Here is a 26,651-nt window from a genome sequence, read left to right as displayed (position 1 = left end):
TATCTGTACAGATAGCGTCCCACGCCACCTTTAACATTGGTTTGATGATGTATGTCTTGTGTCTCTTTCTTTAGGGTGTCCATGATTAAAGCATTGACACAATGAATAGCGCCTTACTGCTATACCTACTTCCTGGCGGTGACAGATTGATCACCGTTTTCTCGTAACTATTACAATTTTTATTAAGTAGCGCACAATTTCGTACATTTTTTCTGATTCACAAGAAATTTTAAAAGTCGACTGTTTCATAGGGAAATAGATAGCGGCCGCCAGGAAGTATGTGACAGATTGATCATTGTTTTCTCGTAACCATTCATTTAAAACCTCTTAACTACGTGTAGTACAATTCTTTTTAATTAGCGTACAATTTAGTTCATTTTTCGTACATTTTATTGATGTAAGTGAATTCCATACGACACCAAGTCACCGCTAGGAAGTATGATACGCAGATTATCTTTCACTTTTCTGCTTAAAAGCTGCAATCGGGACCCAATAATCTTGTTTTAAAATATATAATATCTTGAATAAATACACACACTAGTGATTAAGATTTTTAATAGACATCGTATGTACATATACAAAACAGACTTAGTAAGTTTTTTTGTTTATGAGAAGCAAATACAAAAAATACTGACAAATGTAAAAATAATTATGATTGATTAACAAAATTAAATAAGAGTAACAAAAATTTTAACTATTATAAGGTGCGGCCACATGCAGTCGCTCGACGCTCGTTTCCAGCGTCAAATCTGGTCATGTGACATATAGCGACAAAGCTGAAAATGTTGAGCTTTATCGCTGGAAAAAAACCTACAATTTCGAAGAAAACACTGTTATTTTTTGTTTTCATTGACTTCAATTTCTTTTATTTGTACCACTGACATTGTCACGACTGCCACTAAAGGTTTAGAAATTAGCTTCCAAGACTATTCCAAGACCAAGATAATTCATACAAGCAGTCATCTTGACGCTGCTTTTCGACACGGAAACTCAACTCGTTTTTTTGAGTCGCGGGAAATTCAAAATATGGTCACGTGACCAAATTTATCACTGGAACCGAGCGTCGAGCGATTTGCATGTGGCCGCACCTATAAGCTTTTTGATGACGCTAGTTTTTAGAGGGTTATGATTGTTGAGTGGTACTTAGGATGATGCAGGAGACGTGAGCAGGATCAGCCCTACCGCATTCACTTAGTTAAAGCTACTATATCGTACCAGTATTAGAAGAGATTAACGTTATTTTTTTAAAATGTTGCAAATTAAATTATTTGCAAAGTGCATGGTCACTGTAATTGAAAGTGTGGTGTTTTACAAAAATATTATTGTGAACGATTCATTATTATCAATTACCGAGTGTATAGGGTTGGTCCTTAGGGCCTACCCAGAAATTCGAAAATCGAAGTTCGTGTCGCTCCATCCCTCTGACGCTTATACTATTAAATACGAGAGTAAGAGGGACGGTACGATACGAACTTCGATTTTCGAATTTCGGAGTAGCCCTGCTGCTCTCGTCTTTCCAATCAGCCTGTACATACCCCAATAGATAGTAAAGCGGCGACCCTAACCGTTGCGACATTTTTGGCCGTAGACTTTGGCGAGATCCTTTATGACAAGTATGTGATTTCAAAGCGGGCGTACAGATGTTAACAAGATATGCAAAATTTACACCTATAGACCATTTTCAAATTATCCGATCCGGTATCGGTATCGGACGCCGATACGATATCGGGGCAAGTAAAATGTATGAAATATGATCCGATATCGAATCGGATAACCTGAAAGACTACCTACATAGTCAAAATACCACAAACGGGACTTATCACGCCAAAACACACGAGTAATATTTACCTCAACGTTTCGACCACATTATGGGTGAAGACCAAAAAGTTACAAATGTATGATTAATTTTCGTGTCACAATGGAAAAAGTTAATTAATGGAAATTATAACTACCTGCTAACGCAGCTTTCACGGTGTGCAACTTTTTGGTCTTCACCCTTATAGTACAGTACAGCACATTAGTAAAGTTATTTTGACTATGAGTGAAAATCACGAAAGTTTAAAAGGTACCTACATATTTAATACATTTTACTTGCCCCGATACCGGTATCGGCGTCCGATACCATTGCCATTGCTTAAGGCCTTCTCTTGTTTCATACCGAATTTTAAAGTCAATTCGATTAGTTAGAAAATTACATTGCAAATTACAAACTTAATTTAGCTACTTCCTCCTCACTGATAGGTTATTGAAAAAGATAGAATGTGTCTATGGGCCTGTTGGGTTATCACCTTATTCGACTATAGACAGATTGGGTCAGGCTCGAAAAGCTCACTTTCCCGAAATGTACACTTTCTAAAAGTGCACTTTACGCTAAATGTACACTTCCCAATTGTGGCACATTTTAAAAAAGTACTAAATAAATTCAACAGTTTCGTATTAATACTTAATCGCTCGGAAAGTTCAAACATGCGTCCCCCTCCCCTTTTCTAACTTTTCAACCTATTGTGATGTTGGGCAACTACGGGACCCGACACTGAGCATGGCTCGACATGTTCTTGCTCGGTTTTACTCAATTTAGTTTTATTGACAGTAAAGATTGTCCAAATTAGAGAAAGTGCACCTTCTGAGAAAATGTATCTATCTCCTGAGAAAGCGCTCTAAGAAAATATCCCTTTTGAGAAAGTGCACCTACTGAGAAAATGCACTTTTTGAGAAAGTGTACCTACCAATTGGGAAGTGCACTTTTAGAGACAGTGTACGTTCCGAGAAAGTGATCCTTCTGAAGAAGTGCACAGAGAAAGGTGTATGTTTCGGGAACGTAAGCTTTTCGAGCCTAACCCGACAGATTCAATCGAAATTATTAGATGGGTGGTAATCTAGCATATCCTTCTCGTTCATTGTCTTCCACCGTTCCCGTGAACGCGGGTGGATAAGGTCTTGCGTACTTGGGTTGAGCTGGCGGCAGTTCTGGCAACGCTCCTCTGACCAAGCGCCGCAGGGCCGCGTTGCGATGTCGAAGCGCAGTTACTTCTTCGTGAAGTTTTTCACGTTCTAGAAGCACAACCAAAAAAAAAATAACCTCTCGAAGTTGATTGAAGATGTTGTCAATTAGAGGGACACACCTGCCTCAGTGGCGTGGCGTAGCGGGTTTACTAATGTTTCGGCGAATAACGTTTGGCAACCTGTTTCATTTCGCAACTTTTCATTTCCCAACTGTTTAATATTTCTGAAACTGTAAATATTTCAGGATTTCTATAAAACTAACCTAACCTAAAGGGTTCTACACGATGGCACTGAAATAAATCCTGAAATATTTACAGTTTTAGAGTTTGCGAAATAAAAAGTTGCGGAATGAAACTGGTTGCCAAACGTTACGTTGCGAAAAGGCAGTACTCGGGCGTAGCGTAGTGGGGCGAGAAGGGCGGCCCGCCTCTTACGGCACTTTTAGGGGGCGGCAAAATTCCATAGTAAAATATTTGGGTCGCACCTACAATTCGGACAGATTAGAATGAGCACGAAATTTTCCATTACTTATACTGTGACGAAATCGGGGAATCACCTTAATTTCCCGTAGCGACAAGCAACAACGCCAGAGTTTGCAGGGCTACTACGAAATTCGAAAATCAAGTTTCGTATCGTACCGTCCCTGTCACAATCGTATTACATAATATAAGCGTCAGCGATACCAACCTCGATTTTCGAGTTTCGTAGTAGCCATGCTGATGACTGTTTTTGCCGAAATGTTTTTTTAGAATTAGATACTATAATTTTTGCTTATTGAAATACCTAAAAGAGAACTGATACCCACACGCTATGCTACCTAATAAAAATACTCCAGTGTGGGTTTTAAAAAATAATCAATTTTATAAAATCACCTTGCAAAATAGGTAAATAATTATTCAACCCTGCGAGCATCCCGTCCCAAAAACGATCCTTTTCAGCCGGGAAAATATTTTTCCATTGCGACCAGTACTGCTCTATTTCCTCCGCCGTCAGCTTACGAGACGGCGTTGTGAAATCCGGAGGTTTCACACTGTCCCTGTAAGGAACAACCTCTATTTAGTATTGAACCTGAAGAAAACGAATAAACAAGTTATGGCATGCGAGTTGTTATTTACAGTATGTCATAAAGTCTTCTTTTTTCTGGAGGCACGAAGACCGATATGAATTCTCCGAGGGCGGTAAGAACTTGCATAGGTTCAATTTCCAACAGGTGTCCCACTGTAAACAAAACAGATTTACACTACACACCGCAAGAAAAGGCACGCAGAGTCGCTGATAATACGAAAAATTCAAAATAAGATTAAAGGCATACAAACTTGGACAAAGAAATGGGTTAGTGGCCTTAGGAGTAGCTACTGAAGGCAGTGAAGTGACTGTCACGCCGCGACCTCCGGCGCGCCGCGTCGTGGCCGAGCCGCCGGACTCCGATGTCGTCGTACCCACCATGCCCACTAAACACCACAATATGCACAGTTAATAAGTATAATATATACCTATAATATCGCAACCGACTTCGCTTACTGACTCCGACTTTTGTCTGTTCTGTAGCGAAAGCTAAGCGAATCCGTTCCGATCCGAAACCGAACGACTCCGTTCTCGGAGTCGAAAAGATTTGGAAGGAACCGATAAGGGATTCGGATCCGCTTGAGGATCTGACTCTTAAATCTTCAGATCACGATTTACCAATATCTAGTATGTTTTAACAACTTGTCTAGTGATACTTTATTTTATCTAATACCATTAACAAATGTTTACCGTTAACATCGCCGCACTTTTGCATTATTTCATCAGCTTCAGCCATCAAAAGTTGGTCTGCGGTCGACATTTCACCTCTGTAAGACATCATTTTTCATTTAACTGATCGAACTTTTGCTATAAACCAGCATCGAACACAACCATGAAAAATAAAATAAAACTATATTTTATCTGTTATATTAAAAGTTTGGACGCACGTACCTTATAACAAAATTCCAAAAAACATTACAAATGAAACGGATACAAAATTCAGATCTATTGTCAAGAAGACATTAATATCTAAGGGATATTATAAAGTTAATGATTATATCATGGACATGGACAGGGTTCTTTGGAAATAATTCCGTTCCGCATTAGCGATCCCTTCAAATAGCCAACCTACTTACTGTGTTAAAAATAAACTTGTGTTAAATACTTGTGATGTAGGTAGAGATATCATTTGATAAAGTAAATCTGTTAAAAAAAATATATACCTCGTTGAGTTTCTAGCCGCATTCTTCTCAACAGAGGTTTTTCCGAACCGGTGGTAGATTTTTTTGACATTCATAAGTGCTTGTTATAGCCTAAATTGAATAAAGATATTTTGACTTTGACTTTGACTTTTGAACATTAACTGTCCTAATATGAATTCGCATAACATAACTGTGCATAACAGCGAACTTGCATAGTTATAAAGAATCATAACACTTATTTAGCATAATAATGAATACGCATAATTGAAATATGCATAACATTATTAACTATAACTTTAACTGTTATAAAATGAATTCGCATAATTTTATCAAGCGAGTGAATTAGCTTGGACAGGGCAAAACCGACCCAGTTAGGTTAGGTTAGCTACGATACGCTTCGCTCCCGCCTTAGCCTTCGATGTTAGGTATTTTTTATAATAGCCCAATAATAGATATTTTCACATAGTAGTTCACTACAATAATCATTTTATGTTTATACTGTTAATACTTATGCAAAGTAATGTTATGCTAATTAAATTAAGTCATCTTATCGTTATGCCAATCCACATTGTGCGTATTTACATTATGCGTATTCAGTTATGCGAATTAATGTTATGCGCATTAATGTTATGCGGATTAATAGTTATGTGAAATAACGTTATACCAATTTCAATTAGGACAATTAATTTATGCGAATTAATATAGACCCGTAAACCTCAGTAGGTAAGCTCAACCCGCAGTACCTACAACCTTATCTCAGTCAACCATCAAGGAAGTCACAGGGAGATTTATTGTAAAAAGACTTATAGTGGATTGAAGTTAAATAGTTCACATTAAATCTTATTTCGTTACCTAAAACCGACGTGCGCTGATCGTGTCGTGCTCGCTGACATGCTTCTTGCTACACTTGATCGAGCCCGTATTGATGTTCTATCGCCTGATAGACACAAAAGTTTTTATTTTAGTATATTTTATTACCTTCAACTGAAAAAAAAAACTGAAAATCTTACCACGAGATTTAGTGGCAATACTCGCATGGCGCGACACTTCATCTTGAGACTGTACCTAAAATATAAATGTTACGTATGCTCCCTGCATAATAAGAATAACGTCTTAGTAAAGAATTTCAAGATATTTTTTAAGAAATTAATACCTACAGTAGATTGTTCCGGCGATTCCGATGCTATATCCATTCCGACACATATTGGGCAAAAAGCATAATTCAAAAAGATTTTGCAGAGAAGCTCGACGTCTTCTTCGGCTTGAATCTCAAGCGCCTGAAACAGACAGAAGCAAATGGATAGCATTAGGCAAAGTTAGGTAGCCTGGTAAGAAGCACATTTACTTGAAAACGATACTGCCACATTTCATAATTAGTAGGAATGGTAAGGAAGATAGGCACCATAAAAATAGCATCTAAGGTACATAAGTTTCTTGACGTTAACTGAAATTTTTCAATAAGCTTCAGTAGGCGGTCTTCCACTAAAAATCCGGTATTGTCTGCAACCAATTGAAGAATGTGGCGGACCTAAAGACAAAGCAGGTTTTAGTCATATTTTAATGCGGTGAGTTATTGAAATTAATGAAAATATTAAGTAATGTACCAATTTGTCTTTCGCTGTTTTTGCAACCATATTTCGAGAATCAATAGAGTCCTTGCTAGCAACTGCAACGACTTGGCATTTATTCGCTTCCTCGTGCTCTGAAATTAATTAACCGTAATTAACTGTCGTATTAAATCGGCGAGTTACCTAGTTTCTTTACGTTTAATCGCTCATGGGTCAAGGACAGCGTGTAGTCGGGAAAAAAGCATTATGGACGACTGGTCCAGACAGTGCCAAACACGGAGTTACCTATTAAGGCATAAGTAGTTTTGGTGAACCTTACCATACTTTGAGAGGGGGCTTTTCGGCGGTGGAGGTGGGGGCGGCGGTGGAGGCTCAGCCAAAATATGAGCATGCAGTGCAACTTCAGCGCGTCTCAAATCCTTGCTTAGCTCCAGACACCGAGCAGCAGACATGCGCCAAACTTGACTGAACTTATAATTATTGACGTGCGAGAAATGGCCAGATTTCTTTTCCAAGTCATCCATAGCCTGCATCAGCTTTATAATTTCACTATCCGCTTTAATCTCTTCGATAGCACCATCTTCAGCAGCTTTACGAATCTTTGCGCGCAAAGAATTAGCGACGTCGGACATTTTGTTGAGTTTTCGTTTCTGTTGTGACCTTACGAAAACGTTTTCTTCTTCGCGTTTTTTCAAAACCTACAAAAATAAATCCGGTCCAAATGCGTTTCGAACTCGCGTAGAGTTCTTTAGGACCAGTAGGCCCAGTGTGTGTCACACAATGTATGCCTACCGCCCAAAAGTAACTTAACCTCCGTCTTTGAGTCACCGATTTAAATGTGTTGGTACCAAATTTTAATCGATCGATCCAATAGTTTTGGAGAAAACTGGCTGTTGGACGGACAGACCGAAAGATGTAAAACAAAGTATTCCTATAAGGATTCCTTTTGAGTTTTGAGGTATGGAACCTTAAAAATAATTACAAGAATATTTCTAATATATAAATTTTGGGAAATAATCGTGCATGGAAAGCCTGAAACACTAACTTACTTGGTAATTATAGCCGATCTTTTCAGTGTTAATAATACACGTAGATTTCAATTTCTCCAGCTCCTTTTGCAGTTCTTGTATCAGGGACTCGAGTTCGATTTTGGCCTCGCGAAATTTTTCGTGATGATCCCACATTATAGCTTCCATTTCTTGTTTATGAGCTTCCAACTAGAATACGTATCAGGAATTAGATACTACAAGCGTTTAATAAGGATGAGAAATAACGAGTGTACATTGATACACTGATTCATATCCGGTTTGAAGGACCAAAATGTGATTTTTCTGTATACAGTATCTATAGATCATACTATCAGGAAACTTGTAGGGTGCAAATGTCACTATGTCAGTGACTGTTAACTGACTTAACAAAAATACAATAATTGGGTGAGTGTGAATTAGCCTTAAAGACATACCACAGTAAATGCGATGCGATGAAGGTACGTGCTAAAATGTACGAGTAAAGCAACATAAATATGAACCTGCTCGAATTTGTATTCCATATGGGCCACTTCTTCCTTGTCTCGTTGCTTGTAAAGCGCCTCCCACCGCTTATTGTTGTGGTCGACCATTGCTTCGCGTTCTATTTCAATCGCCTGCTCTATGAGTGTGAGCTGTTTCTGATAAGCTCTTTGCAGTATGGTGACCTGCTTTTCAATTCTGTCTGATAGCTCTTTTATATCCTTGTCCTGAAACATCACGATTTTAGAATAATCTATTTGGTATATTGTATTCCAATCCAATTTATGACAAGCGTAAACAAAGACGCCATTAACCCGACCATAGACATTTAGTGATGTGAAAACCTAGAACCTATTGCAAAAAAATTAATCTGTTCAGTAAATCGATTATTTATTAATTGAATAGATCAACGTATTGTTGTCTATTTTATAATTTAAATAAATAAATAAATAAATATCACGGGACAATTCACACCAATTGACCTAGTCCCAAAGTAAGCTTAGCAAAGCTTGTGTTATGGGTACTAAGCAACGGATAAATATAATTATATAGATAGATACATACTTAAATACATAGTAAACACCCAAGACCCGAGAACAAACATTCGTATTTTTCATACAAATATCTGCCCCGACACGGGAATCGAACCCGGGACCTCAAGCTTCGTAGTCAGGTTCTCTAACCACTAGGCCATCTTACAATACTTGATTTAATTCCAAATTCTGTTTATTCAATGACGGCTATCGTTTTTTGTCTCACTAGATGGTGCACTGTTGCGTGAGGTTTTTAAGTGTGGCTTTCAGAGTCTGTTATTACGGGCGTTAAAACAAAGTTTAGATTAAAATCATATTTAAAACACCTTAAAACCGTACCATAAAAATATCCAGCAACCACAGTGTTGCTTAGTCCCGTTGTGTTCGGATAAAAAGGGAGGACAAATGTTTCCGAAAGACAAAATTGTCTAAAAACACAGACATTCATTGCCCCGTAACGCATAATTGTCATAATTAATTTCAAAATATTCACAAAAAAAAACTAATTATAAATAAACCCGCGTAGTTAATCCAAAAACTATGAGATTTGACATTTCGGAGACCTCACGCTACACTAGCGCCTCTAGCGGCGAATTTATTCGCGATAGCCCTCATTCTAAAAGCAGTAACAATTTTTTATTTTTTATTTGATGAAATCGGCTTGTTTACACTTTTAATAAATTGGACAGGCATAACGTATAGATACGGAAGGTTTTTGTTACCAACGTATCAAAAGACTCTTTATGTCCGCGATAAACGCTAGTGTGCGTGCTACCGCATCAGCATCAGACGTCAGAAATAACCGAAACGGATCTATATGCACTAGATCAGAGGTTCCCAAACTTTTTTTCTCGTAGACCACTTTCAAAGTTTTACTGTTTTTGGTAGACTGCTACATTTCTAGTATATTCCCAAAACTCCTAAAACCCATTTTTTTTCACACCAACGTGGACCCCTATCTGGTCGCCCGTGGATCCATCGGGGTCCACTTTGTTTGACCACTTTGGGATCCTCTACACTAGATATTAATACTTGTATTAATAGATATAAAAAGTATAATACTTGTTTATCCAAATCGTCGTAATAGGCAATATCCATGAGCTTGAGATCTTGCTTTAACTCACTAATGAGTTTTGATTTCTGTTCTAACAATGCATCGCACTTTCGCTTCTGCTCTTTCATGGCTGCGTCAATATCTAGAGGGTCTTTTATAGACATCATGACATCCCAATTTCCAGAGATGGCCTCATACTGCGTCTGGGCATCTAATGCTTCTTCTTCGATTTTCTGCATAGAACCTTGAAAAGATAATCCACGTTGCGTTAGGTACTATTGTCACAGATTATATACAAGTAACTACGAAACAGATACACCACTTGTATTGTATGGACGGAGGGCGATCCCACCGCTATCGATGCCTACCTCTCCTATCAGGGTGCGGGTGACGCAACGTCATTGAAATGTGCGCTAGGGTTGCCTCCGTTATGTAAACGCTAACTTTTTCTCGCTCCTTCGCTCGTTTGGTATTTAAGGTATTCGGGGGCAAGGTGATTCCACAAAACAAACAACTGATTGAATGTGTATTTATGTATGTATGTTAGGTACGGAACGGAACCCTTCTAGTTTCACCATGTCTGTTTGTCCGTCCGCGGCTTTGCTCAGGGACTATCAATGCTAGAAAGCTGTAATTTTGCACGGATATATATGTAAACTATGCCGACAAAATGGTACAATAAAAAAATCAAAAAGAAATTTTTTTTGGTGTACCTAGCTTCGCATAGACGTAAAGTGCAGGTGATTTTGTTTTCTCATTCAACTCTATAGTGTGGGGTATTGTTGGATAGGTCTTGTAAAACCATTAGGGATTTGCTAAAACGATTTTTCGATTCAGTAATGTGTTTGCGAAATATTCAACTTTAAAGTGCAAATTTTCATTAAAATCCCCCTCTAAAATCTAAAACGGTGGGAGGAAAAATTTGAAAAAATTCAGGATGGTAGTAAGCTTATCAAACTTACAAGGAAAACTATAACGGCTAAGTTTGCTTGAGAATTATTAGTAGTTTAAGAGTAAATAGCAGCCTAAGGTATAAATATACCTAAACTTGGAAGATTCCGTATAAAATACGAAATACGGTATTTGACTATTTTGTATATGTTTTATAAATTAAAACTACACAATGCTTGTTATCGAATAGAGAAACAATTTTTAGGCTACCTTTACAAATAACAAAGTTATGAGGGTTTGAAATTCAAGATTAGACAGAGAAAGACATACTGGCATGTGACGTCACACGCCAGTACCGCCATACTTGCTGTATAGAGAAAAGCGTTTGAGAAACAGGTATATAGATTTTTCAAAAAATCACTATAAGTAAATCCAATTTTCAACCGATTTAAGTTTTCTCTTCGCTAAACATTGTCTGTATATCTATATTTTCATAATAATATTAATATATGGCAAATTCAGGAGTTGTCAAATACCGTATCCTTAGAAAAATATTACTTAATTTTTTCGTAATGGCTACGGAACCCTATTTTGGGCGTGTCCGACACGCTCTTGGCCGGTTTTGATTGGTACATTGGTGCACCGCGCCGCGCTATAAATATGTCCATTTTGTTTTTTTTTTAATTCGGTAGGTACACAGGACGCACGCAATGCGTGCGAGAGTTGTTTGCGCGGGAAACGTAGATTATAGGTAGGCAGCGCCGTCCGTGCGCAGCGCGGCGTGGCAATCGACTAGCATTTGTGTCCTCTCCTCTGGACTGTACTATTACGTATTCTGTGCCGTCAGGTTCAAGTATAAAGGAGCTGCCGAGGTACTCAAATGCAATATCGGACCACGCGTAGCACGCCCTTTACAATAGAGCGTTTTTGAACTGCATTTTTATGTGTCATTTTAATACTTTTCAAAACATACCTAACTCAAACATAATCGTCAATCGTAATACAAAATCAAACCTAATCGTCGTCGCTGAGTGCACTTACGTGTCTGCTTATCCGTAAACAAAGCACGACGTATGACCTCTCGCTCGTCGGTGGTGACCTTAACATTGGTGACTTTGGCAGCGCCATCTAGCGCGAGTCGCTGCAACTCCTCGGCCGCGGAGGCAGTCGCTTGCTCGATGAGACCGGGCTCTTCTTCCGTGGTCCCCTCTTCCGGTGGCGCCTCCGCCCTATCCGGCAGCAGGCACAGTGATTAGACTCGATACGTATACCTAACACGTGCCTATATGGGATACGATAGGCGCCTGTGCAGGTAAAGGCGACGTTCCATCCACAATTAGGGGCTGCCGACCACTCTGTGGCCCTCTTGCTGAATTTAACATTGTTTTTATAAGCTTCTACAGGATAATAATTGCAGATCCCTACTAATTAAAGTAAGGGGACGTCTTCCCATCCAGTCCAGAGCAGGTGGCGGCAGGTGCTACTCTACTACACAAGATATCCAAAACTCAATGTCGGCTGCTCTACGACTCTCACGTGTGTGTAGTCAGATTTGGTAATAGTTAGGGGACCCTTGCGAGAATAGATGGATATCCACATTGATCTTCGCACAGCACGTACTAAAACTAAGGGATAAGGTTAGGGCTAAGAGATAAGGGTAAGGGTATAAGGGAACCACTTTATCGTACCAAAATTTTACACATTCTAATGCTTACCGTTTAATAGCTTCCTGCCGCCGTTTGATGCGTAGCGCTCTAGCGGCCTTTCGTTCATCGGGGTCTTGTGACGTGACCTGAGGCTCCTTCGGTGCCAAGACATCTTCCTCGTCATCATCTTGCCCAAACATGTTTACAAAGCTTGGATCACACTTACAGTACAGGTAAAAGCGCCGTCACGTCACGACTGGTTTATAACTATAACAACCGTCAAGTTCGTTTCCATGGGAACTTGATTGATGTCACTGTATATCAGTAACGTAGGAGTTTGTACAGTCAATGACAAAGATAATAAACGGCCAGTTACAATAGTACATTGTGTGTTAAGGGCGGTAAATAAGGACGAACGAGAGTCTATTAGAAGCCCGAAGTCGAATACTGGGCTTTAATGAGTCGATGTTCGTACTCGTAATTCTAGTATTCCGCTATATTATAAAGTACTCTGTGGTGCCGCCCGTGCGACATACAATGTTTTTCATCACATTTGCGAGTAAAATTGTATATTTGTAAAAGAAAAACTAATATTTTTTCAAAAATTGCCGATACCACTGATTGCGCATCTTGGCAGTGCCACCTCCGTGCCGCCCTCACCCTCTGCGGCATGTGCCCGACGTGCGCGCGCTCCTGCAGCAACGCGCGCACGGAGCAGCAGCACGCCATGCAGTAACAAACTCATTTACCGACCTTAGCCTTCGTGACAACATTAGTACGGGCAATGACTCATTTACCGACCTCGGGTTTCATGACAAGCATTTCATGATTTAGGTCGAGGGTTTTATTTGGGGGGTTGCAAGCAAGGTAGCCTGCATGTTACGACACTGTTTACGAGCAAGTGTAATGAAAAAATATGTATGCACGACAAATTTTTAAAGTCGATAAAGTCGTGCGTACGTACTACGTACAGCTTTGGAGTTGACTGCACAAATCGTTTTTATCGATGTTTGGAACGATGAGTGCTAGCTAGGTTACATTTTAATAGTAGGTATAGTCGAACAAGAAATTCCTTTACCACCCTAACCTAGTTTGGTCCTTTCAAAGATAGTTAGAACTATATTTTCTGTCACTTAAAGTTAGATTTGTCACTAAACTGCGATACCCTAATTATTATATCTATCCCTAAAAAATATACCTATTAGTCATCATATTAATTTAACTGTCTCATATTTAAGTCATCAGATTAATGTAAACCTGTATCCTAAATTATAGTTTGATCATCAAAATTCGATCACCAAAATAAGAGATCTGTTACCTAATAAATAGATCAGTTCCTTAATTCGATGCTTCTACCTATTCTATATATACGCCGACCAGCGAAGCGAGGACGCTTACTTAAATAGTTTAGGGCTGAACCAATGAGGGCTATCGTTTTTTGTCTCACTAGATGGCGCACTGTTGCGTGAGGTTCTTAAGTATGGCTTTCAAAGTCTGTTATTACGGGCGTGAAAACAAAGTTTAGATTATAAATCATATTTAATACACCTTAAAACCGTACCATAAAAATATTGAGCATGCCACATGTTGCCGTCGTGTGTGCATGTCCCCGTTTTGTTCGGAAAAAAGGGAGGACAAAGGTTTCCGAAAGACAAAACTGTCTCAAAACACAGACATTTATTGCCCCGGAACGCATATTTGCCATAATTAATTTCAGATATTGAAAAAAAATTCACAAAATTATTCTAATTATAAATAAACCCGCGTAGCTCACCCAAAAACTATGAGATTTGACGTTTCGGAGACCTCACGCTACACTAGCGCCTCTAGTGGCGAATTCATACGCGATAGCCCTCATTGGTATAATTTGTGAGAGGATATTATTAATATTTCATTCATTGTAGACATATCATTATCGTCAAATTTCAGTCCAATTATTTGATGATCAATATTATTTTCCAGTGATTATAATGAATTTTTAGGTATCCATTTCTATATTGTTTGGTGATTCAGTTTTAGTGACAAATCTTTTATTTTGGAACCCAATATAATTATTTGATGATCAATATTATTTTAAATAATAATTAAATTAATTGGAGTAATTTTTAAATAATATTTAGGTACTTAATCGTTTTAAAAATATTATTTGGTGAATCAATTTCGGTGACAGATCTACTATTCTAGGAACAAATATTATTTATTAGGTTGCCGAAAATGCAGTTTTTAGGTGGTCAATAAAATCATACCCATTTATTTATTTTTAGGCCATGTCTGCACTGCGAATTTTTTCCGCGCGAATTATATTCCGCGCTTTAAATACAATATTATACAATTTAGGATGAAATAGGGTCCTATTTGCTTTTTACTTTTTAGGGTTCCGTAGCCAAAATGGCAGAAATATAGTATAGTTATAGTTTCGCCAAGTCTGTCTGTCTGTCCGTCCGTCCGTCCGCGGCTTTGCTCAGGGACTATCAATACTAGAAAGCTGTAATTTTGCATATATGTAAACTATGCCGACAAAATGGTATAAGAAACTAAAAAAAAAATTTTTTAGGGTACCTCCCATAGACGTAAAGTGAGGGTGACTTTTCTTCTCATCCAACCCTAAAGTGTGGAGTAATCGTTGGATAGGTCTTTTAAAACCATTAGGGGTTTCCCAAGACGATTTTTCGATTTAGCGATTTGTTTGCGAAATATTCAACTAAAAAAGCGCAAATTTTCATTAAAATCGAGCGTCCCCCCCCCCCCTCTAAAATCTAAACCGGTGGGTGGAAATTTTTTAAAAAATTCAGGATTATATTTACTAGTATATCAAACTTTCAAGGAAAACTATAACGGTTAAGTTTGCTTGAGAATTATTAGTAGTTAAGGAGTAAATAGCAGCTTAAGATATAAAATATACCTAAACTATGGACGATTCCGTATAAAATACGAAATCCTTAGAAAAATATTACATAATTTTTTCGTAATGGCTACGGACCCCTATTTCGGGAGTGTCCGACACGCTCTTGGCCGGTTTTTCAAAAATGCCATTCGAAAGTAGTAAAAATCTGTGTATTAGTCTACAACTAAAATTAAACTTTCGACTGATTGAACATATGTATGTATATGGATTTTTAATTGCTCAAAAATTGGTATATCTGAAATAAATAATTTCATTTTAATTTTTTTTTCATTTTCATTTCATTGACCGGGTTGCCCAGATTGCATACTAATTTAATACACTCAGCATCAACAAATCGCATCTTTTTTAAATTTGTACCATTTGAAAGCACAATTATTGACCGTTTAAACAAGAATTATTAATTCTCGTAAAAACAATTAAAGTTTTTTTGGAGAGGCGCTAATTATATTTTTTTTCGATAGTCGACGTCTTAATAATCGAGAACTGCAGCTCTTTTATTTTTATTTCCTCTTATTAATTAGAAATATTTTTTTAAGTGGTCGATATGACGTTTGTGAGATTGAAATTGCAGAACCGGTGAGGGCTTAGTACTTAGTAGAAACACTAAAAAAAAAAACGAAGTCAACTGTCACTGCTGTCACTGTCAAGTAGAATCTAACCTAAAACCGTTTTATTTACTTTGCGATTTGGTGCGTGCGATCAGTGTTTTTTGGATAATTTTTAAAGACCTCTCAGCACAAACTCAGTACTTTAAAATTTGCCGCATTTCTCCACGACCTTTGCATGATAATTGGACCACGATTGGATAGTTTCGACGACTATTTTGGCTCTGCTTCTTCGACAACGCTATCTTGCAGTCTCGACGACACTTGGCTTGATATTTGGACTGCCTTACGAGTAAATTCGAATCACAGTATCCCTACAATGGATTCAGACGACTCCGACAGTATTCGAGTTGAAATGGAGCATTACAGAAATGTTCTCTAATGCTTTGTACGTTGGTCTATGAAATACAGACGAGATTTTCAGAATTCTGCGTATTTATGCATCCTAGTCTTTACAAGCGACTTGGTGCAAGTCAGCTTCATCTTCACTGCAAGTTGCTCATCAACAACATGATTATACGAACCTCTAGCCCTTCAACATCAAACACAGCAAAGGAGAACATAACAGAAGGGAGAGATATCGTGTTTTTTTACCAAAACAATAAAAAGGACATGGTCTCAGTAAGAGTCATGCTATACATAAAATATTTATGCACAAATGGGTTTATATTCTTTATTTCAAAGTGTATTGAAGGAAGAGTTTCTGCTAAATCATTTACAGAATGAAGTGGCTTTGTGTGGCTACTAAAAAGGGGGTGATTCCATATAAAGTCATAGCGACCTTGAGGTTACATGTGAAATGCGTGATTTGAAGATTAAAAGAATCCGTATTTTGAAGCGTCTCTGTTATTAACCATAACCACATAAAATAATGTAGACAAAGCTGTCTTATTGCATGTGTTTTAGATAGTTTTAGTTAATTTGCAGAGTAATATAATAAAAATGCAATAATTTATGTTTTATTTATTTCATAAATGTACAAATTATCATAAAACGTTTAGCATAAGCTAAACGCATTGCATGTGTTTTAGATGGTTTTAGTTAATTTGCAGAGTAATATAATAAAAATGCAATAATTTATATTGTTTTTATTTCATAAATACACAAATTATCATAAAAACATTTAGCATAAACATATGTCTCAAAAGACCTGATTTATTGGAACATGTATATAATATTCCTGGCAAAGGGTAATTTAAAAACAAGTCGTATTTTTAATAAATTAAATATTGTGCCATCCCCATAAAGGCATTAGAGTACTACTAAGAAATACAAGGAAATATAACACAAATATTATAGGTCACTATGTGTTAAACCGGGATTTTAGTTTACTTTTGCATCAAAAGATGTCACTATCTCGTCTCAAGGAAAAGCTGAATCGCGCTGTAAAGATTTTTCCAGCAGGCTATAAAAGGGCTGTCAATCATATTAAACTTTTCATTTCCTAAGCAACCATGGTTTGATTAACTTGTGTGTTATATGTGTAAACAATATGCGTACCATTGATCATAAGTTATAACAAACCGTGGTGATTTACTTGTATTTTTAGTACTTGTACTTGTGACAGTGACCCTAGATTGTATTGTTTGTTCTACCAGTTGAACTGGATGTGTGTATATATACTAGCTTTTGCCCGCGGCTTCGCCCGCGTGGAATTCGGTTGTTCCGCGCTGTTCTCTCGGGAACTGTTTATTTTTCCAGGATAAAAAGTAGCCTATATCACTCTGTGGCCCATAAACAATCTCTATGCCAAAATCACGTCGATCCGTCGCTCCAATGCGACGTGAAAGACGGAGAAACATACAAACACATACACTTTCGCATTTATAATATTAGTATGGATATATATGGCATTCAACCGTTTTATTTTGTCTGACTCTAATACATACATGACCGGGAATCGAACCTAATCAAAATCTCTGTGAGCAATGTTACAAATTCTGCACATTTTTTCGTTATTTTTGATGATGTAAATCATAAGTGAAAAGAAACATATTTTACAAGATTTTATTCGACTTGCAATGTACGAGTATGTATGTATTATAATTATAAACCAAAATGAGAATACAAATTTAAGCAAGTATAGTCAACAAAAAGTATTGTGAGGAAAAATAAAAGCTTACACAAATAAAAACCAAAAATGATATTATTAAGAAAAAAATTTTGCTGACTGTACTTTTTATCGACTGTACTTGCATTGTCAACTAAAAATACATTTCTGTATTAAGAGATTGTCATGTTCAAAATTACATTTCCATGCTAAATCTTAAATCTATTCTATTCTCTTCCATTAACCATTGAGGAGTTTTGTGGTACTTCTATGCCTCTTTTTTTATGGAAAAATGCATGTCCTTGGGAAAAACAGGTTATGCTCCTTCACTGGCTTTTTCTTGCAACCAAATAAAAACACCAATGTGTGTTTACATCCACCTGAAAAAAGATCAAAATTATTATAAATCCTTACTTATATTTAATATTATAAACGTGAAAGGAACTCTGTCTATCTGTTAACTTTTCATGCTTCAACCGCTGAACTGATTTAGCCGAAATTCATTATGTAGGTAGTTGGAGTCCCGAGGAAGAACATAGGCTACTTTTTATCTCACAGTTTTATCCCGAAAAAATACATAGTACTTGCAGGAAAGCAATAAGCGAATTCTTCGTAGACAGAGTCGCGGGCAACAGCTAGTTATAATATAATGTTTCACTAACCACAGAAATTTTACTCTTATCATAATATTTACCAGCCAATGCAGAACAACATCACCTGTCGCATCAATCACATTGTCAGTTGATATCTAAGTAAATGGTCACAATATAGGTAATAATTATGTTTTTGTTATTCTGTGCTCTCAAACAACTTTGGTCCGGCAACATATTCAACTTTTGATGCCCTAAAATGTAATGTAAAAAAATAGACAAGAAACTGTATTGATATACTTTTGTACTTACGTTCATCCATTTTACCGGTGCGGACAAGAGTGCTTTATCTCCTTTGATTTCGGCAACATTGCATACTTATCACTGGTGTCAAAATATTCTAGACTCATAGCCATGTGTGGCAAGTTCCTTGAATCTGCTCGCACAAATTCACTCATTTCGTATTGAAAACTGAAGCCGCTAAATAGAAAATATGGTCCAAAAGTCAAGCCACGTATCGTCGAGACTGCAAGACAGCGTTGTCGAAGAAGCAGAGCCAAAATAGTCTTCGAAACTATCCAATCGTGGTCCAATTATCATGCAAAGGTCGTGGAGAAATGCGGCAAATTTTAAAGTACTGAGTTTGTGCTGAGAGGTCTTTAAAAATTATCCAAAAACACTGATCGCACCAAATCGCAAAGTAAATAAAACGGTTTTAGGTTAGATTCTACTTGACAGTGACAGCAGTGACAGTTGACTTCGTTTTTTTTTTTAGTGTTTCTACTAAGTACTGAGCCCTCAACGGTTCTGCAATTTCAATCTCACAAACGTCATATCGACCACTTAAAAAAATATTTCTAATTAATAAGAGGAAATAAAAATAAAAGAGCTGCAGTTCCTCGATTATTAAGACGTCGACTATCGAAGAAAAATATATTTAGCACCTCTTCAAAAAACTTTACTTAGCCAATTGTCATTTCTCAAATTCAGCACAACTTTTCCCCATATTCGAAGGCGATTTCAATTCGCCCCTGTACAGCAAGTAAGTAGTCGTGCATGTAGTAATACTACTGCGCGACTATGCCTAATATTAGAGGAATTTATAAAATAAAACAATAGATAACTTTTCAGTTCTTTTACTTAGTTCACTTCTTACTGTTAAGGATGATACCATCATATTTCTGCTGGAACCACTTCATGGCATCCTCCTTTGTCAGGCGATGGGGGAACCCAACTTTGCCAGTTTTACGTCTCCTGTGCGCCACGTTGAATCCTGGAAAATTGAGGATATTAGGTATGAATAATGGGGACTAGGTATATATTTGTATTCGAGACAAATGTCTGTCTTGCCTTGCAAGAAGATGGAAAATGTGATGTTAAAAATGGAGCTTATTTTGGACAGACATGGCAATTTAATTTTAATTTTCATCTTCTGGAGATAGTATTTAGACACTGCTTCTCTTTCATCCTTATGTTATGAATGATTTTAATTATATTTTGTACTCGAAAAGTTAACCATTTACAAGGCCCCTAAGAACTAGCGTGTCTTCATTCGTACTTATATACACTGTTACAACTGTAATGGACGCCTTGTAACAAATGTATTTACGAAAGTCAGAGATGTTCCTTTAAATCAGAAATAAAAATGTGGGTTACGGTTATCCCATCGCCTGCCTAAGTATTTAACTGTCATACTCAATTTTGTCTTATTATATTCTTGATCTGGCGAATTCTTATTCTGATTCCTCCGACATCTTATATTGGTTATCATACTAAAGGTTTAACTCCAAATCTACTACAAAACATTATATAAATCACTGAAAACATTATTTTATGATCTTCATTCATGGCATGCTTAAAAATCCAATAATGTATGTTTGGCAGCCGCCTAAATCCAATTACCGGGCCATGGGAAGAATAGCTCCCGCACAGTTAAACTAGTAAGGCCATGAGCTAATGTCAACCCACATCCTAATTCTGGTCATACACAATAATGCATGAATATTTAGCAATGTTTACGATTACATTACCTTTCAACACTCAAAATCTACAAAATAAAAAAAAATGTTCAATCTATAATAATAATAAATTCTTTATTTAGCTAAACACAACAATCATTAAAGCATCTGTACAATAAATGTAGCTATATTGAAGTACCAAGTTCTTTAGGTTTGTGTTACAATTTAATATGAGCATGATTGGACAATGTTCCTTACTGCCCGTACTAGTTTAAACTGTAGTACTTCTGTTTCATAGAAATTAAGGAAAGTGTTTGAATTTCTCTGTAGTTTACTGAAATTAGAGTTTAAGTGAATTAAAACGGCTGCCAATGATATATTACGCGATTTAGAAGCGTGTTGTGAATGAAGATCATAAAATACTATTTTCAGGGATTGACAAAATATTTTGTAGAAGGTTTGGAGTTAAAACCTGACTATGGTAACCAATATAAGATGTGGGAGGAATATATACCTTCCCCTGGTAAAGGATTAGCTAGCACACCAACAAACTTTTACAAAGTCAAGTGCCATTTTGGATAACCAAGTCACACACTGAAATATTATTTCACCTAGTTAGACAATAAATGTGCCTTATATCAAAGAGAAAGACATATGGAACATAAATCCCTTTGAACAAAGATTAATTTTGCACATACTTTACAAAGTGAAAGTTTCAAGTATTCTTCACTTTTGAACAAATGTGCTTATCCAGACTATATCAGCTTTTCGTTTATGAAGCTAGCAGATCAGGATGAAATTTGGCAGACAGATGTTATCATAAGAAACTTTATTTTAGTAAAACCTAACCAACAAACAGTTGGAAAACCCCCGACTTTGTCACTTCACAGTTCAATATCTCAAAACAGGCTGAGCCGATTTTGATAAAACATGTCTAAGAACCATCGCTAGAAAACCTGATTTCAAATTGTCCACCTGTTTAAGAGCTACAGTGCCACAGAAAGACAGACACACATAGCGGTCAAACTTATAACACCCCTCTTTTTGCATTGGGGGTTAAAAATACAAACATGAAAATGATATGCAATTGTTTACATAATAATTGTAAAAATTAATGTTTCTTTGAAAAGCTTGATAAAACAAATAATGTTGTCAAATAATACAGTACTAGTTGCATGTGATTTTATGCCTCAGTTCCAAATAATAACCAGCTTCATTAAAGCAATAACATACCTGGTCGCCCAAGGACAACATAGAAGTCAAGACCGTAGATACCAATTGAGGGGTCATACTTGATACCAAGATCAATGTGCTCTTGGATACCGAAACCAAAGTTGCCAGTGGCGGAGAAATTGTCACGCCTCAACTCGTATTCCCTAACCTGCAAGGAAAGTAGAAATCATTATATTAAATAGATCATTCAATTTCTAAAAGGAATTTGCTAACATTATATGCATGATTATACTAAACAAAATAATGTTATTTCTTCTAGTATTCCAAATAGTAAAAATTAGTACTTGGAAGTTGCAAATCAGAAATAATGCTGTTGCATGAATTTACAAAGCAACACAGAAATAATTTGTGAAACTTGAACAATTCATGCTACTAGTCTTATAGTTAGCTATGGAAATTATAATTACAATGATTGTATAAAAGGGAAGATTTATTAATAACAAAATGCCTCCCAATTCTGAAATTTAAACTTCAAACCTTAAAAAAGTTCTAAAGCAGAAACAATGATGCCACTAAAATATTTTCCTTGAGATTTAGAACAAAACAGACCTCAATGTAGCTGTAACTTTTTAATTGAATCATGTTTTGTTTAATCATCTTGAATAACATAACTCATAATCTTAGAAATATACTCCTCCTTAATGGAAATACACATTTTCATGTAATTTTACTGTTAATATTAAAAGCTTAATATCATATAATAGTAGCACTGGCAATCTCACACAAAAAAATGTAATGCTGAAATATAAATTCATATTAAAATTAGATGGTGCTGCTTTGTAGCCAGGAAGTAGAAAAAATTATGATTGTTTTTTTCCAACTTTTTTATTTTATTAAGAACAAACATCATACTACCTTGTTTTAATATTTAATACCTCTTCAATACACAATTTTAAAAGACATGTTAGTACAACGTGTGGGTTATCTTCCATTTGAATAAAGTGAAGACGTGAAGCATGTGACAAGAGTGAAATATCAATGTTGCACAAACATTTAGTTATGATTATTAAACATTAGGTTCACCAATAAAAACGACGACACGAGCATTCAATATTGTTGAATCATTTTTGCATAGACCACATCATTATAGGGCAGCTGGCAGATATTATTTATTATTTAATAATTTAGGAATAAGACAGTACAACCTATCTGTGACAATAACACTGAATAATAAAAGTGCTTATTTATGTTTTATTGAGCTTAACCCAGGAAGTAACCCTTCTAGACTTACAGTATAAACACAACCATAAGACATGACTTTCTGAAAAGCTATCCATCCCAAGTCTGTGTCACCATACATTCCTTTTTTTTCATCTCAGAAACATTCATCAATAAGTCTTACTTACTTTGAGACCTCTTTCAAGGATTTCCTCGGCCTTAGCACCTCGGACAGTGCAGTGGACAGCAATCTTTTCATTACGCCTAATGCCAAAAGATCGCACAGTGTAACGAGCCTTGGAGAAGACAGGCTGCTGGCCAGTCAGCTGTTCCAGCACCTAGCAACAACCAAATTATCAGTGTACAATTGAATACCCCTGCACATATCTTAGATGCTGAATCAGTGAAATCTGCATTTATACAATCAAATAAACAATATAAAAAGTAGTTTTGTGACATTGAAAATAATTAAATATTTATTATTCCATGGCGAAATAATAAATTAAAAACCTTGGATCACAAATCAATTATTTTTCTGACCGAGCTTTATAAACATTTTCATAATCATCAATAGGGTCAATTTTGTTGATGTTAAAGCAGAAACTTTTTTTTTTAACTGTGCTCAATACAATTTTGCACAAATAGTGGATGGATATTCCATGTAACTTCTCTTAGTATTCCGAACAGTAAGGGCTTAGTGCTCAGAAGTTGCAAATAAGAAGTCTTACTTTGGCATTAAATTTACAAAGAAACACAATGTGACGTGAAACTACTGGAAAAATTCATGCTACAACATAACCTAAAATAAAAAACGGTTACCTACCACAGACTAGTATTTTCTATAATTTTAACTAAGTATAGAATAATGTATTGAAAACGAACCTTAGCAGCACGCGTCAGCCTGTCACCAGACTCTCCAACACAGATGTTCAAGCATAATTTCCTGATGTGAAGGTTTCTCATAACATTTTTGGTTTTGTCTTTCGGAGCCTTCTTCTCCTTCTTCACCTTTTTCTCCTTCTTCTGCGCAGGATTCGCGGGCGGTGGTACTCGCTGTAAAACACATATTCAATTCAACACAAGCACTTTATATATTTGTTTTCAATGTTGACTAGAACTTCGCAAGGTTTAGGTTAAACATTGCAACAGACTAGTAATGTATGAAATATGGTGTCACGGTAGAGTAGTATAAAATATAGAACCACTTCTGCAGCACCATTTTTCTTTAGCAACAATATTTTCACGGATTCAAACAGATAAATTCACTCATTACTAACAAAACACGTACCGCCATGATCACAATTTCCTAAAAAAGAATCTCAAAGAGTCATAGACAATAGAGAAATCTTAAACGTCAGTGTCAAATGGGGTGACCATTCGTAAATATGTTTAAGGACTGGCACACCTTATTGGAAATGATAGATCTTTGTACTAAGGAAAAACAAAAGAAACAGAAAGAACATTTATATTAAAAAAGAAAAAGTAGAGTTTAGAGTTAGTTTCGCACCATTTTCCTTACAATTTTTATAGTTCATGCTCAGGAACTAAAGTGAGGGTCATTCACCTTTTTTGATATCCGTATCCGCTTTCTAGGGTTGTGATATATTATGTAGTTTTGTTACTAGACTTACTAGTTAACTGTGCACAAAATGATATGCAAACTAAAATGCAATAAACAAACTATTAAAAACAATAAACAATTATCCTACACTTTAGGTCGTATAAGGGTCGTATATGGCTCTGTCCATCGGAGGACAATTTTGCCAGTGTCTAGTAGTTTTTGCCGTTGTACGCTAAAAAAAATCTAGAAAACGAAATAAGAGAGGTAATGGTGGATGAACGATGACAACTCGAATCGGCTATTCGGAGTTTACTATAGTACTTTTCGGTTAGCTTGGGTACGGTGACATTTGCTTTTTTTCCATTCCACGCCATGAATGTTTCAGGCCAATATTTTATGAAAAATATACTAGAATCTTGAAAGAACAATATATATATATATATATATCTCCATGTACTTTTAAATATTTTGTAATAATACACATTAAATCACTTAAAAATATAATAATATTTTGTAATAAAACCACTAAGATACATTTTAATCTTGTCAACTTTCATGGCGCAAAACGGAACTCAATTACAATAGAGCTTGACTTTGCTTATCGACCGAATCGATTCTACAATCTTGTCAAAATTTTATTAAAGAAATGCAAAAGCCTGGTCGACACTACTGGAGACTAACCCCCTTATTCATAAAACTTAACAAGCCTATGTTAACTAACATCTATCGTCGCAGGGCGAAGGCATTTAACAATTTATCAATAATAACAAAAATGCTACTTATGAGAATTAAAAGGTAGTGTATTCTATTTTCTATTGTACTGCTTTTTGAATAAAGATTTTGAATAAATATCTATCTATCTATCTAATGAATGCTTTGAACAAAATCCCTTTCGAACAAACTACAAATGGACAAACGAATTTATGGCGGTTTTAATTAAAATAGGTTTAATTAAAATGTTTATGAATAAGGGGGCAAAGGAATGGCAGCTATCTCTATCAACGAATGAGGGCTATCGCGTATGAATTCGCCACTAGAAGCGCTAGTGTAGCGTGAGGTCTCCGAAATGTCAAATCTCATAGTTTTTGGGTGAGCTACGCGGGTTTATTTATAATTAGAATAATTTTGTGAATATTTTGCAATATCTGAAAATAATTATGGCAAATATGCGTTCCGGGGCAATGAATGTCTGTGTTTTGAGACAGTTTTGTCTTTCGGAAACCTTTGTCCCGAACAAAACGGTGACTTTGCAACACTGTGGCATGCTCGATATTTTATGTGGTACGCTCGATATTATTTATTATAATTTTAATCTAAACAATTTTAACGCCTGTAATAACAGACTTTGAAAGCCATACTTTAAAACCTCACGCAACAGCTGCGAAAACCATACTAGTGAGCATAAAAGAGAGGCTATCGCGGGAATATCGCTGAGGCGCTAGAGCGCTAGTAAGGTCAATGTCTCAAATCTTGGGTTTTGCTACGCGCGGTTATATTTATAATTAGAATTGATGATTGATTGCGATGCGATGCGGTTAAATCATCGGCTTAATTAATCATTAATAAATTTAATTAATCAATGCTGAAACAGGGTGTAAACATGTGAGGCCAATCTATCCATGGATGAGGGTGCCACTTTTGCAAGCTTTTTATTTATCTTGCAATGTTGGATTGTATATATGTATGTTTCTGGTGTGCAATAAAGAATATTTGTATTGTATTGTATTGTACCATCCATTGATTAGTGTTAAGTGACGGTTAAATGTTATGCCGTCTCTATTTGTTTTGTTCGAATAGACGGAGACGGCATCGCATTTAACTGTCACTTAACACTAATCAATGGATGGTGAAACAGCCCCTTAATTATGTATTCTACGAAATTCGAAAATCAAAGTTTGTATCGCACAGTCACCACACGACACAACAAGCGTACATAAACATCTGATACGAGTCTATTTCTAGGTCGTGGCAAATATTTTTGCACGCTCCACTATGGCACAAACAGCTGGTGACATATACCACCGTCCCGCCGAATTATTTGATACGTGTGAGAGGGATGGTACGACGATACGAACTTCGATTTTCGAACTTCGTAATAGCCCGCTGATGACAATACTATATTCTGGTAGTGACATTCTAGTGGTTTAAGTACAGTCAGCAGAAAAGCTTGTATTAAAAATG

The 26,651-nt window shown here is 36.4% G+C and overlaps 2 protein-coding genes across 3 annotated transcripts; both read right to left on the bottom strand.

The window, feature by feature from the left end:
• Positions 1-538: 538 nt before the first annotated feature.
• LOC141440861 (dynein regulatory complex protein 1) lies at positions 539-12,679 on the bottom strand. Of its 2 annotated transcripts, XM_074105436.1 has the most exons (16): positions 12,480-12,679; positions 11,806-11,993; positions 9,882-10,117; positions 8,307-8,513; positions 7,828-7,995; positions 7,098-7,476; positions 6,815-6,912; positions 6,613-6,738; positions 6,368-6,487; positions 6,221-6,275; positions 6,063-6,147; positions 4,759-4,835; positions 4,320-4,454; positions 4,119-4,221; positions 3,876-4,039; positions 539-3,051 (listed from the first exon to the last, which is right to left on the bottom strand). In XM_074105436.1, exons 1-16 carry the CDS (start codon positions 12,608-12,610, stop codon positions 2,861-2,863), a joined length of 2,463 nt encoding a protein of 820 aa, XP_073961537.1. In that variant the 5' UTR covers positions 12,611-12,679; the 3' UTR covers positions 539-2,860. The 2 variants fall into 2 exon arrangements, with proteins under 2 accessions (XP_073961537.1, XP_073961538.1); XM_074105437.1 differs by lacking the exons at positions 11,806-11,993; positions 12,480-12,679 and adding an exon at positions 10,242-10,290.
• A 7,001-nt stretch (positions 12,680-19,680) lies between these two features.
• On the bottom strand, positions 19,681-24,289 carry RpL11 (ribosomal protein L11). Its single transcript, XM_074105355.1, has 5 exons — positions 24,198-24,289; positions 23,792-23,962; positions 23,098-23,247; positions 21,752-21,899; positions 19,681-19,833 (listed from the first exon to the last, which is right to left on the bottom strand). Exons 1-5 carry the CDS (start codon positions 24,201-24,203, stop codon positions 19,706-19,708), a joined length of 603 nt encoding a protein of 200 aa, XP_073961456.1. The 5' UTR covers positions 24,204-24,289; the 3' UTR covers positions 19,681-19,705.
• Between the last annotated feature and the right edge of the window lie 2,362 nt (positions 24,290-26,651).

This window comes from Choristoneura fumiferana, chromosome 23 (genome assembly GCF_025370935.1).
Source record: "Choristoneura fumiferana chromosome 23, NRCan_CFum_1, whole genome shotgun sequence".
Lineage (NCBI taxonomy): Eukaryota > Metazoa > Arthropoda > Insecta > Lepidoptera > Tortricidae > Choristoneura > Choristoneura fumiferana.
The sequence above is the reverse complement of the archived record's forward strand: the minus strand, read 5'-3'. Positions and strand labels throughout refer to the sequence as shown.